Genomic DNA, 15,748 nt, shown 5'->3' on the forward strand with positions numbered 1-15,748 from the left:
CTTCTCTTTAAGCCTCGAGCCAAGCAATTCTGAATTTTCTTTGGTCAGATGTAAGTCTCGAACCAAACCATTTAGTTCAGACTGTGAATAAAGCTCTGGTGCATAGCTATCTCTGGGTTTGTACTCCTCAATGTTATCTTCATTTAAATCACTTGTGGAACTGTCTATTTCAGGTAAATTTTCTGGTGGAATAGGCATGTCTCGACCATGAGCAGATGGCATATTTGGATAGATTCTTTTTTTATTCTTCGAATTGAAACCAGTAACACCAGTCGAACAAAATTAACAATCATTGCTGTGATTTCGTGCCTCTCTCCAAACTAATGGAACTCCAAATCTGAACACTTCTTGTTTACATTTTTACTACCATCTAAGTTCTTCAACACATGTGTAGCAAACATAGTGGTGTGCCAATATTTTGTCTTGATCTCCTATTAACTCCAAAATATGTGAGGTACATTATCAAATGAAACTTATTATATATATTTTTTGTCTTTCCATCATTAACTCCCCACAAATGTAACAAAAAGAATCTGCAGAATTTTTGCAGCCTCTGAAGCATTTTGAAAACGAATAGTTTACTTTATTGCCTGAAAGTATATTTTTCACCGACAATAATGTGTTTCATCACGAAGGACGAAAAAAACTCGATTTACACACACTGATGTTTGAAACAGCACTGATAGTAGTTGCACGGCGCATGAGTCGTATCGATAGCTGCCAGTAAACGTTACATCTTGTTACGTCCTGTCGTAACCTGTCGGCCAAGCTCTCCTACCGTCTTGGTTATCTTAACCTCCCTCTGCCATCCTCTTCAGACCACTCAACTGTTTAGCTACAAGAATGCATAATATAAGCTAAAAAGGTGAATATATTATATTAATTTATTATAAAAAAAAAAAACAACATTTTATGTCTATTTTATAGTATAGCATTTTCACAATTTTTTACAAATTTTGAAATTTGTGAAAAATCCTGACATGATGAAAAAATGTTATTTTTAATTCAGCGCTAAATAATACATAGCAATATCAAAAGTTAATAAAACATTCCACAAACCAAATTTTACAGGCTTGTGTTATAAATGAAATTAAATTTTTTTTTAAATCATATTCATCTGATAATTTGTAACAGCACAGCACTTCATCTATACAAATCAAATGATCATCTTTCGCTACTCTCCAATTTGATAGCTTAACAACTTTACTTTCACTCAAATTTAGTATGTCTCATTTCAGTGCTGAAGTTATTAGACTTAATTTTAATAAGAATTACTTGTAAGATTGTTAATAATAATAAAATATATGTTAGACACTAAAATAGGAAATCTCCATCAATTGTTCTTGTGTCCAAAAGAGTATGTAGCCTGGGTTATCCAATTGGCTCCTTGGCCAGAAGGATGTATCTTTGGTAAAAACGTAGACAAACCTATTAAAAAAAAATTACTTCACCCTTCAAGCCTAGTATAGGTGTTTGCCCAGTTTAGGTTATATGGATAGATAGCTGAATTAAATAGCTAATAACAACATAAATTAAAAAACTCATAGAAATTGTAAATATTATTAAATAAATAACATAATTTCAAATATGCAGTGAAATTGAAAATAATAATTAAGTTGCATTCACTGAGATAAGATTTAAAATGTTTGGAATAATATAGATTTTAAATTGACCAAAAAACTGAATGATTATATTGATTTTTTAAAATCACTCTCTAAATTAGATATTTTAGTCTTACAGGAAATGAAGTGAATGTTTAATTCAGTAACACGTATTTAAATTTTTTTTTCTTTGAACTACAGAGGAATATGACTTTCTATAATAGGATTTATTCCAATAAACTTAAAATTTTTGATACTAGGATTAAAAAGTAACTGAAACACTTTTTTATTTTATTTTTTTTAAATATGTTAATCACATTTACAAGTTATGAATTTAAACTACACATATAAAAATTAATAAAAAATAATTTGAAAACATATATAATATTAGGACTTATGTCCTAATTGTAAAAATGAATATAAAACTAAGATTATTATAAGACTCAAAGAAAATAACCAAAAAGATTTTAAGGCAATTTTTTATTTAAGATAATTTAATTTAGTTCAAATCAGATAGACTGAGATCATAGATGATGACTGATATTTGTACATAAAATGAATTTATAACCCAATTCTTGTTCACATACAAATGTATTACACATAACAAATCATTTAATCAGATGTTTAATAAAATGGTTTTCCAACAAATATTTATAAATATAGCTAACACAATACTGTAAATTTTAAAAATGCTATTAATTGATGGTGATGTCTTAAAATTAATAACATTGATAAAAGAAATAACTTGAAAAACTTTACAGTGAAATATAGTATTAAAGCTGAATAAAACAGTACTCTTTATTTTATTTTTAGATAAAAACTAAATTACTACTTATTTTATCTAAAGTAGAGGTTCATTAGTTTATAAAAATACATGGATAAGTATTTTATAACAAAACATTTTGAATAAGAAAATTTAATTTACAATTTTTAAGTCAGTAATTGTCATTAGGAGCTATACATAAAAAAAAATGTATTAAAGTCGTTAAAAAATGAATTTCTAGGGAAAGACAAAAATTAAAATATCATTTAAAAATAAAATAAAGTATAACAGTAACATAACAAACAACAGAAATAATATGTGTAAACTTACTAGTTTATACCGGTATGTTTTATTCCATATTATTGTTGCTTTCTATTTGTATGTAAAATTATATTTTATTAGTTATAACTATAGTCCTTATTGGTAATTACCAAGCAAATTTTTAGACAATCTTCAACAAATACACCCAAAACAATTTTTAATTACATTTTAGCAATGTACATATCCTATCTTAAATAATGTATTTGCCTCAGTATAAAAAATCAACAGGAAACAACTACATTTAATTAAAATAAAGCCTGATAATGTTTTAAGCAACTGATAATGTAATAAAGCAAGTAGGTTTTTAAGTAGGTTTATTTAATTACTGAATAAATTCTTTTAAATAAAAACATCTTCAATGAAAAAGTAGTATAAATACGAATAAGTATTAAGATTCTTGGAATAATCTTAAGAATAACAAGTAATTCATAACTCCTTACCTTCCTGAAGCCATTTTGTAAAGCAATATAATATTCTGTGTGGTACTTCTCAAAAATTTGTTGAAATTAATTTGAATTTTAATAAGTTTCTGTATATAACTGTAGTTAATATGTATTGTGATATAAATTATTACTGGTTAAATATTATACTACCTAAATATATTTTTAATGTCAGAGAAAAATCAGTATTAAGACAAATATTTATCATCATATAATCGTACATTTATTCCTACATTCCACTAAATGACAAAATAGCTTGCCTTTAAAATAATTTTATCATCAAGAAAAAATGTCAAAACTTAATAATATCACTAACAATAAGAAATACTATATAAAATACTACAATAAAAAATCCAATAAAAAATTTATCAAAATACAATTATTAATTACAACTGCTTACCAGCTCGGGAACTGCCTACTTCAATGATTATTTTTTAAAAAACCAGCATTTGATAAATTAAAATAAAAAATAGGTAAGATTTTAATAATAATTATAATAATAAAGGAAAAAATCAGACATGAGGAGCAGAAGAAAGTGAAGCCTGCTAAAAGTGAAATCAGAAACTACACAGTGAATTTTTTAAGTGTATGCAGATGAATAATTACATAATATGAATATTACTGAATACTTTTATAATTATTCTGGTATAACTTACCTGTTGTAACCTTGATTAGGAGATGTTATGTCATTTGGAGCACGATTCACAGTCGGCTTAACTTTGTTGACTTGTTTCGTTGAATTAACCAAGGCTGTTGGTGGTGTACTCCTTATACTTCGATTACCCACAACTGCTGTGAACAAAACAACAGGATTGGAATAAATCTTGATCAAAAAATCAAAATAAATATAATTTATATAAAAAAATTATACTGACTTTTTATGTTATTTAAGATAGAAGAACATTTTGAAAACAAAATTTATACAAGTTGCTTTTTGTACATTTTTAAAATTATAATACTGATTTAGAACTTTCTGGATGTTCTAAAGTTACACTGCCTGAAAAATTGAAATATGACTGAATAAGAATTGAAGTACACAGTATATATTATAATATAAGGATAAAATTCTGACGACTAAAACCACATCGGTTTAATATACCTATTCCAATGCAGTTTTCTATATGCTGTTAGCATTTATTAGTGAGCATATCTTAACTGACAACACCTAAACTGACCATACATTAGTGAGTAACTAAAAAATTGGTAACTCTAAAAAAATATCTTCCCATAAAACTTTTCAGAATGTAACCTTCTAACCCTTAAGCTTAATTACATATTTTTTAAATAATAATTTACTTTCTTCTAAATTGATAATACAATACAATTTTTTATTATACAATACAAATCTATAATAAAAAAATAGTAAAAAATAGGTATAATAAAAAAATAGTAATTATAAAATAAAATCATTACATTTTCTAGGCATAGTTTATTCATCTAAAATATTTCTCTTTATTTTTTAGCAGTTACTAATAATTAAATATTTCTATGTTTTTAATCTTGGATACACAGTAGTGTCTTGATTATCCATGGTAATTATATGGAAAACAGTCTTGGGTCACTGATTTATAACATAATTTATAAAATTAAACAATAATCATAAAACGTATTATTGACCTGACTATAACAGGCCTGAAGAAAGCAATTTTCATAAGTGAAATAGAAAAAGGTTTTTTTTTATAATAGAATATTTTTCACATTAAAAATGCTAAGCCTGACCAGAATTATAACCTGGTACCATCCAGATGAAAGGCTGATATCCTACCACTAGAGATCAGCCTACACTTCCATAGTGCCTTAGAGATCAGTTTACACTTGAACATAAAATGAAATGGTATTATTCGAAAAGAAGTAATTCGTTTTCTTCTGTAATTAAAACTAGCTGTTTACAAAGTCTCGCTACAAAGTTTCATAATTTACCCATCTTTAATTTAATCTCAATTAACATACTTGCCGTACGTACATTCTCATAGTTCAAGACAGTGCATCTCATACATCTCTGATGGAAAGGCTTCAGAACAGCTTTTGCTTTTGTTTTTCATGTATCTAAATTGAAATCCTTTAGGAAAATTTTTGATAATTAGTAATAGGTAAAAGATGTTTGATGAATAAGATTTTCCAAAATAATGATGCATTTCAAATAGCTACTCGACCAAGGCAAGTGTGCATTCCCTTGGAAAATCCAGTTTTAATTTTTAGAAAAAATTCTGTTGTTTATTTCTCACACTCTTGCAAAGTTTTACCAGGATCTCGATATAACACTGACTGTTGAAAATTGTTAACTGTTGAAAACCACATTCAGTCAAAATTTTGCCAATGTTATTGAAGAAAACAATGAGCATTTACTCATAGCATTTTTCCATTTTGGTGGTTTAGGAGTCTCAAAAAGGACTAATTTTTAGACAGTATTGAAATAGCCAAAACTCCTCATACATAATAATCTTATCATTTCAAGTACAACTGCTATTCTGTTCATTTCAGGGAGTATAAAAAACACTCTTTCACCTTTCCTTTCATTCTACCATAACATTATCATAGTTATATTTTAAATGAATACACCACTTCTTCAATTCACATAAAATCTTCCTTATTTGTGACTATCTCTTTCCTTTTCCTGATTTAGCAAACTAATCGTACACAAATCAGGGAATACCCCACAATTCAAACCCAGGAGCAATATTTAATAAGTTTAATGCTGTTTCTGGATATATTAATTTTAATAATTTTAACTGCATTCTCTTGAAGAATTACAACAGTAATGTTCTAATGCATTCAACATTTAATATAATGGAAAACTTTATATAAAATAATAATAAATGTTTTAATGAGGATAAAGTACTTATTTAACTGAAACAGGTCACATTTATAATAATAATAAAAAGAAGAGTTTTATGTAACTAGTGGATAATATTAAGTACAATCAAAAAATCCAATAGTTAAGTACCTCATGTAAAAAGACATAATAACTGTTTGTCCAGTTAAAAATAAATAATTATAATTATTACAAAAACAAGATGATGTGGCATCATTTGCAGACCGTGAACAGCACACCTTGGAAAAATATGAGTAAGAACAAATTGAACAACTCACCCTCTAACATACGAAAATGTGTTCAAAAGGTTTTTTTTTTGTTTTTATGCTGCTTCTGTAATAATTTCTATTCAAAAGAGAATAAAAAAATCTAGGAGCAAATAAAAAAAAAATGTGATGAAGCATATCAACATATCAAAAAAATGTGGTGTCGTGAACAAGTACTCAAGAAAAAATGTTCTTTTCTTTACAAATTAGATAATCAAGGTCAATAATTTACCAAAGTTAAAAGAGATTTTATTTTTACTAAACAGTTTCATGTTCTTAAACAGTCTTCAATATATATATATATATATATATATAATCAAGGAATTAAATAGCAAACAATTTAATAAAACATCTTACATAACATCTATGAAGAAAAGGTTTGTTCAAATCATGACAAGAAAAACAGTAAATTTATATAATTGTTATATCTAAAATTACCCTTTTATACAGTATTAAAAATTTGAAATGTTATGTAAACAAAACTACTTACAATGTCACAGTATTTTAAATAACTAGCTACTAATCAAATAACACATTCTCTCAGATTCTATAATAGAAGCATACGTTTAAAAAATTTCCCAAACCCTCAACAGTATCAAATACAACTCCACCCATTTCATTATACGTATCTACTTCAAACTAAAGTCCATAAATACAGAATACTAAGAATAATTATAATACTTCCTTGTTAGAAACAGTAAGGCTATAATAAAACAGTTTTCATTAGTTGAAATTTTGAAATTCTATTTAGATTTAAGACACTTCCTCTATAAATAATACATAAGTATGTAAAATTAAGTTAATCTCTGTATGATTTGGGCTAATTCCAGTCTAGGTAATAAACTGTTTACTGTAAGTAAACAATCCTAGTTTTTCTATATCAATGTTTCCCAACATGATTGAAGAAATTAAGTATAAGAAAATCATGACTAATAATGTTGAAAAAAATTTTATAATTATAATTTTGCATTGTTTTTTTTTTACTGTTTTTTCAATAAAAAAATACACTAAGTATTCATCACTGTAAAGTCAACAAATTTTAAAGAAAACCATTGCATATCAAGGATTCAAGATAAGATGGTAAAATATAGAAGTGTGTTAAAAGTCAGTGTCCCCAGTTACTAACAATATATAAATAAGTTAAGACAAAATTCATGAAGTAATTTGGGCAACAACACATAAACTTCAATTCCTTAACATTTTTTTGTAAAAAGGATTCAAGGTGTATTTCCAGCATAATGGTACCCTTTCTGGTTGGTATATGGGGCCTCTACAATTTTGCAACTAATTTTAGCCCTACCTGTTTGAGGGACATCTTCAACGTCCCCAGTATTTTAAAATCGAATGTTCATCTAACATAAATGTTGATGCATCAATAATGCAGAATTAGGAAATTCTTGTGGAATTCTTAATGTACAGCAGCAGTGTCTATTTTTCCATCAATATTGCAGTACATTAATTCATTTGCGTTTGATACTACTCAGATGCAATTATTTTATTCTCGATACAGGTACAAAAATAAAATTAACAACAGAACAGATATTATATACCATATTATTACTGCTATAAAAAAATTTTCCCCTCTACAGAATTTAAATCTGGATTCATAGGAAAGTGACTTTTAACCTACTGTGTATATGCTATGTGATCATTAATTACCTCACTTTTGGAACATCTAAGGGAACAGCATCTAGGTAAATGGAAACTATAAATGAAGTACACATAAAAATGAGCTTATTTTTTCAAATTTTAGATAAAAAAGAAAATTTAAAGTAATCTCTTAATTTAATGAAATGCAATAGATTTCAAAACCTTTAATGGCTTATGCCACAAAAATGTAGGAGTAAAAAAAAACAAACAAAAGGATATACCAGTTAAAATTAATTTAGAATATTTATAAAAAGATTAGTTAAATTCTTCATATTGTTATTAATTTTACATAATCTAACATGTCCACAAATTTTGAAATGGAATATTTTCTTCATGGTTACTAATTCTACTCTACCTGTTAACTCTGTACAGGCATTTACAATAAAATAGTGAATAATAACTGTTGATATTTCCAATAAAGAAAGAAGCAGCAGTTACAATAAAGTTCTACATATTAATCAACATAAGTTAATATTAAACAAAAAAAAACCTATTCTGTTTTTAAAATATCCCACCAAAAAAACTGATCTAAAACGTAAACCAAAAACGTTTTGCTACGCCTTACAGATTACAAACCATAAGTCTGCCAATATATCAATTATGCATTTTGTATTAATACCAAAATAATTACACTTTCTTTACAAAGTGAAAGTAAATTGACTAAAGAAAGAAGCTTATGAATATTTAAAAAGTTCTAGGATTACAAAATAAAATTAATATAAGACCTGCCATATCATTAAAATATATTAATACCTAAAAATATATAACAAAAGAATCAATTATATTTTAAATACTCTCAATCAAATAAATTTTCATTGATCTGCATACTATTAATTAATATGATCAAAGTTTTCCCCAAAATCAAATAACATTTTAAGTTGCATTAATGGATAAATACAAAGAATTCCTGTACCCAAAAGCACTAGAATATAATTATTCAATGTCATATCTCAAAGAATTTCCATAACTTGTATTTTTGAAATTAATATAATAATTTTAAAACATATTTATTTTAATTTCATGTTTAATGTTTTTTTTTTGAAAATTGAATTGTTAATTACTGTGTAATAACATGTGAGAGGAAAACAATTTCCTAAAAAAAATAAACTGTAAGTAATTTACTTTATACCTCCTTTACTTTCTAATAAAGCTCCCTTAATTCAGGAAACTATAACAGTCTCAGCATAACTAAAGGACATGAAGCAGAATATTTTAAATATTGTTCATCTATACTTACATGTTCAGCAATTCCGCCAGCCAATAGCTTTTAATCGTATAGACTTGTTTGTTTGTAGTATAGTGATCATTTCAATGACATTTAAAATAGGTTTTATAAAACTTTTATTTTGGCTGATATTTAATTTATTCTCAATTTTAGGTGAATAGAATGTAACAATTAATATAAAGATTTATATTCCATAATTCTGAATATACAAAGAAAATTTTAAAAGTAATATCTGTACAGCAGAAAAAAATTCATATGGCTACATTTTTGTTTTTTATTTGGGCAGCATCGATGATCATATGAAGATCAGATGAATCTGATTTCCATAGAATATTACCTGAATACTCCTACAAAAAAAAAAATAAAACAAAAATCTGCTCATAAACAAATTTCATTTAAGCTACAAAAATCTAAGAACTAAGTTGTTGAAAGTTAAAGAAATTACTCATAATATACTTTGTTTACAAAATCACACAAAGGTAAAAGAAGTGGGCATAATGTTGTAAATTAAACCCGAAAAATATAAGGATAAGTAAATCCATTATGACTTGCACTGAAATCATAATAGAAGTAAAAGAAATTAATTCTGTACCACGAGATATCATGAAAAATGCAACTTAAAAGGCACCATGCAAATAAATAAATATATACATGTACGTAGAAACGGTTTCTTTAGTAGCTTAAACATAGTATCTACACTATTTTATTCATCATCAATGGCAGTACAAATAAATCCTGAATACAGTAATTAAACAGAACTGACATTCTTGATTTTTCATAATAAATTACATAAGAAAAAAGATTATTGTTTTTTTTTTCTTTTCGAATAGCCCATTTAGAGGGCACGCTTAATCAACTTTTTAGCCCATGCTTCTTTCATTTTTCTAGTGGTGTTCTTCGTCTTCTTGAGTCCATTTTCTCCCTCTTCTACAAGTGTGAGTTTTCCTCTTCTGAAACTCTAATTCCTGTATTGTTTTTCTGAATGTTGCTCTGTCTTTTAAAATGTCCAACTCTATTGAATTGTTTACTAGGTCATTGTCTATTTCTTTAAGCCATGTTATCTTGTTCTTGTGAGTGTTTAGTAGGGTGAAGATCTGTTTTGTTAGACTGGTGTTCTCCATTCTGTATATGTGTCCATAGAATTGCAGTCTTCTTTTCCTGATTACATCTGTTATTTTTTCTATTTTGGAATATAGCTCTTGGTTTGATCTTTGTTTATAATCTAGTCCTGTGTTGTTTTTTGGGCCTAATATTTCCGTAAAATTCTTCTCTCTAATTTCTCTACGTCCTGTACTTTATGTAGTGTCAGCGTTTCTGCCGCATGTAGTACTTCTGGTCTAACTACCGTTTGGTAGTGTCTTAGTTTGGTGTTCCAGGAAAGGGATCTCTTGTTGTAGGTAATCTTCATGATATTGTATGCTTTTTCTATTTTGAGTAATCTGTTTTCTAGAGCTATTTTTTCACTATTGTTTTGTGTTATCCATTCTCCTAGGTATTTAAAAGTGTCAGTTCTAGCTATTTTATTTCTGTTTATTTTAAGATGTTGTGGCGCGTTCTTGATGTTTGTAATGTATTGTGTTTTCTCAAAGGAGATCTGTAAGCCAGCCTTAGCTGCTTGTCTTTGGAGATCATTGTTTAATTTTTATTAGTTTGTTAAAAATATATAATACACAAAAATAATAAATAAACAAAAAGAAAAAAGGGTAAAAATGTTTGATTCTGATCATAGAGAATTAAATAGATAATCAGATAAAGTGACCATATGCAAGAATTCTTTTTAATTTTTTACATTACATATTACTTCATCAATAAAAATAAAATATCAAAACTTTTTTTTTACTTTATAATATAAGCTATAATTAAAACTCAAAATTGAAAATCTTTGGATAGGAAAGGTTCAGAAGTAAGTTCTGTTTTATTACTCAACACAATCGGTTCATATATTTACAGTGATTCTGATAAATAATCAGATATATAAATAAAAATTAAAAAAGTTGTCTCAGCTGAAATGTAAAAAAACTGCCGCCAGAAAAGATAGTTAAATTAATTTTGAAAAAGGTTAGTATTCATAATAATTTAAGAAACATTAAAAACTAAACTAATTCACTTGTTTCATCGTGTCACTGCACACAAACTTGCAATTCATACCGCCAGTTTAAATAATAATGTCATGCCGTATACATATTGAATTGCAATCTAGTGGCCTGATTACATGAAAATAAATAGAGTCACCACATCAATCACCACACATGAGGAAAATAATATTAACATATTACACCTGAAATGCAAACAGAAAAGAAAATGTCTACATGGTATCCACACACACACACACACACACACACACACACACACACACACACCACACAGAGAGAGAGAGACATGTACACTTTCCATTTTACATGTAATTTAATTTAGATATTTATTTATGGTTGTCCATATCACCTTTAATATTTTCAAATTGTAATACCCCGAATTCTTTTAATCAATAAATCACAATGTAAGAACAAATGTAATAATTATGTTGTTGGTAAAAGAGCTGAAAAACTAAACTTGTTGGACAGCAAAACTGACATGTTTTTAACCCTGATTTCCAATATAGTAATTCAGCACAACTTGATTAATGTAAGTGCTAGCAATATTTGATGTAGACGAATGAATCATAACACAAAGGAAATAATGATGTTTAACTGTGAAGAGATACAGAATCATAAAAATTACATAAAATTAAACTCAGTCAACAAAACTCTGATGGGATAGAATATTTAGATCTTCTGACCTACATGAATGTTCAAACTTTATTGGTCCCACTTCTTAAAAGAGGTCAATTCAAGGTGGAAAATACAATGATCAGAATTTATTACAATGTTGTAATAGAACTGAAGGATAGCAAACAAATCAGATAACTTAAACCAACAACAGAAAATAAACATCAGATTCAAACAATCACATGATCATTATTATAATGTTGTGCTGCATAAGAATGTAATTTCAATGACCATTCCAACACAAAAAAGCCGTGTAGAGAATGTTCATTAATATTATACCTTAATGCTCCCTGTTTAAATCATTAATAATTGATTTTGTCATTACTAAATGAAACAGCAGGTAATAATGTGGTGTAAACAAGAAGTAAATATAACAAACACAAGATCCATACAATAAGTAAATAATGCACTTTTATAAACAGCTATCTCTCAATTAAATATCAGATATAAAATTTCAAAACTAATATAAAATACTAATAAATATAAAATTTAAAATCCATATTCTCATCTATACATCAATAATATAAAACGAGCACGGTGCAGCAGAAATTAAATTACAAGTAAAATTCCAGTTCTTTATTATTTAAACTAAAAAAAAATTAAAATGTTTACAAGATTCATTACAATCAAAAAACCAAGAGGAGTTAGCACAAAGTGAAAGAAATATCTGATACCTTTGTAGACAACATACACTATAACAAAAATGAATAGAAAATTTAGGAATGGTATGAACACAAATGAACCACAAAACAGAGTGATGAAACTGAACAGATATCTTTTGATCTTTGAAGCATCTCAGTCTATATTTTAAAATTATGATTAAAAACATAGTGGAATGTGATCTGAGGATTAAAAGACTTTTAATCAGTAGGTGATTAATATTAATTTATAAATGTGGTGATTTATTTATTAATATTAATACACATACATGTATATATACATATATGTATATATATATATATATATACATGTATATATACATATATGTATATATATATATATATATATATAAAAACACAAACACACACACATATAATTTTTTTAAATAAGATTACAAAAAATACATTTTTAAAAATCATAGGAAGACTTATTTTAAATCAATGTATATAATATATAACTACATAATATATTACAGAAGTATTCCTCATTTCTATCAACTACTCATAAATACTACATAATACTCATAAATCTTGAAATATATATATAACTATATAATTATAATTTACAAAAATTAATATAACATAGTATATTATTTATATTAACTAATAATTGCAAGGCCAATATAAAATCATCAACATATCAAACAGTCTCAAAGGCTTTTTTTATGAAAGTAGATATTATTCAAATGAAACTAACATCCTCAATCTTATGATCTTTATTTTGAATATATTCTTAAACTATTTTTTCTGAATAAAGTTGTAAAATTAGCTGTGAAAAGAATCATACAATAATTTAATATCAATAATAGTATATAAAAGTATAGCAGCTCTTTCACGGTTTAATATAACAAAAATAAAATAATAATGACAATAATAAATGAAGAACTCTACAAATGCAGATGGAAAACCAAATAAATACTAAAATTAGCTTTTTTATACGTTCTATTTTTTAAATGAATCTTTTTTGATTTTTTAATTTAATTGACTTTTAAATAATATTCTGAAACATAAATGATTTCTTTCATCTCATCTATAAATTTATTATATTATGAACTTACTACTGAACATATCTCATATGTTCAGTATGAACGTATAAGTTGTTCTTAAACAACAATTATGTCTGAGTCATTAAAGGCAAAAAGCATTTTCTTTGTTCATTTTATTGTAGTTCTTAGCTCTGAAGCCTATATTTATCTGTAGAAAATTACTCAAGAGAGTGATATCCCATTCACATAATCAATTGGTTCATTGGAAGTTACATTGATTTACTAATCATAAATCCAGATACACTTATAGAATTCAACAACAGATAATACAGGAAAGTTTCCAAAGTTTATCATCATTTAGAAATCAGATATTTTATGTTCTCTAATCAGGAAAACCTAGCAGTCCAATCTCGTTTTTAATTCTATTTTTTCCTAAAATAATTTCATATAAAATAAAAATTTCCTTCTGCATTATACTTATTTGGATTAATGTACGACGTAAATTCCTAAGAAATGAAATAAAAAAGGAACAGTTTACATTCAATCAAAAAAGATTAAAAAAGAGATACAAATCACTACCATACATAATTAAAAATAATAACAAACAAATCTTTACTTAATTAAAAATAAATCAACATGCAGGAATTATGTAAAACCAAATAAACTTACTTGCATCTTCCCTATCTCGACCACTTTCACCTGTTAGTATAACAAATGATACAAACGAACAGTGTTATAAAATAATGAATTGGTAAAATTCCAGTAATAAATAATATTAATTATAAAAACTCTGACAATAAAAAATAAGTTATACTATATCATAAATAAATATTTAATTATGTTAAAATACTAATTTAAATTTTGATTATTTCTATTTATTTACTTTTTTAAATAAAATTTATAGGTCTTAACTATGTAATGATTCAGCAGACCACTGCTGCCCATAATAGACTTCATCAGAAATATTCACAAGATTATAATAACAGTATTTGACGTCAAGTATTTATAAAATAAAATTTTATAGGTAAATTTTACCAATCTGTAATTTGTTGATAGCCAGTTAAGATTGTTAGGAAGGGAGTTCTCGTTTTCCTTGAACAAGGTAAAAAGTAACTTTCATCGCAAAACATTCTGGTAATGGAATCCTGATTGGTTGGTGTTTTTTACCATCATTTAATCCATTTCAACAAGTTTCATAAATATAACTGAATATGTATCTGAGCACAAATAATTTACATAAGTCTTCAATAGTTTGAGCACTAACTGAATAAAGTTTTTAGTGTGGGAGAATAAATATTATAAAAATTCCACATTAGAGTCATATATTTATAAAAATATGAAAGCTACATAATTAAAAAATGTTTTGAAAATTTGATTTCCCAAAGTAGTTTAAAGAAAAATATTTAAACATTTTTTATATCTACTGCAGAAGATTATGAATAAAAAAATTAAAATAAAAGAAAAGGTTGTTAGAAAAAATAAATTTTTAGATATATTTTATACAGAAAGTTAAGTCCAAACTGAATGAAAACTTTTCCCTTCATAATGGAACTTCAGAGCTTGTGCATGGGCGTACAGTATGGAAGTTTTACAGTGCATGAAAAATATCAAGCCTAGTAAAGAATCAAAAGTTTAACTTGTGTGTCAATGGCATTTATAAAAAAAACAAGATGAACAGAAAGTATACAACAATGAAATCAAAACAGAATGTTTATCATAATAAATCATTACGCAAAAATGTATAGTGAAATTTATCTAACTACATTTTAGATCTTTTGAATAACATGATTTATTTTCATTACTGTTTTTACAAACGTAAAATTTCAGAATGAAATATTAAAATAACAAAATATAATTAACATAAATTAATTAACCAAAGTAAGACATAACAATTGGATGTTATTCAAAAATTTTTAGCTATACTCTGTTGCTTTCATTAGTGAGTAACACTGTTGTAGTTGCACTGTGGTACCATAAGAAGTTCTGCTGGTATTCGTTTCTTTTTTTAAAAATAAATAAGAAAATTTGTTTCAAAATGTGGTGAAATTGGGTTTTACTTTGTATGTTGCAAATCACAGTGCTATGTTTATATACATTTTACATTTCAATCTTTTGATAGTAAAAATTAAATTCATTAAAATACATACCACAATTAATACTATGGCAAAATTAATATGATTTTTTCTTTAAATTGAACTATTGTATTTTTACTGATGTGTGATGTTGGATGTGTATTTATTTAAGAAGAACAAAACCTTTA

At 26.1% G+C, this 15,748-nt stretch overlaps 1 protein-coding gene across 1 annotated transcript in view; it reads right to left on the bottom strand.

Moving 5' to 3' along the window:
* The window catches only part of slo (calcium-activated potassium channel slo), a 537,563-nt gene that overhangs the window by 84,430 nt on the left and 437,385 nt on the right, over positions 1-15,748 (bottom strand). Inside the window, exons 17-18 of the mRNA XM_075360629.1 lie at positions 14,158-14,187; positions 3,782-3,917 (exon numbers count right to left, since the gene is read on the bottom strand). Of these exons, the coding sequence (XP_075216744.1) occupies positions 3,782-3,917; positions 14,158-14,187 (166 nt within the window). The remainder of the gene's footprint in view (positions 1-3,781; positions 3,918-14,157; positions 14,188-15,748) is intronic.

The sequence above is a fragment of the Lycorma delicatula genome, chromosome 3 (genome assembly GCF_047948215.1).
Source record: "Lycorma delicatula isolate Av1 chromosome 3, ASM4794821v1, whole genome shotgun sequence".
Taxonomy (NCBI): domain Eukaryota; kingdom Metazoa; phylum Arthropoda; class Insecta; order Hemiptera; family Fulgoridae; genus Lycorma; species Lycorma delicatula.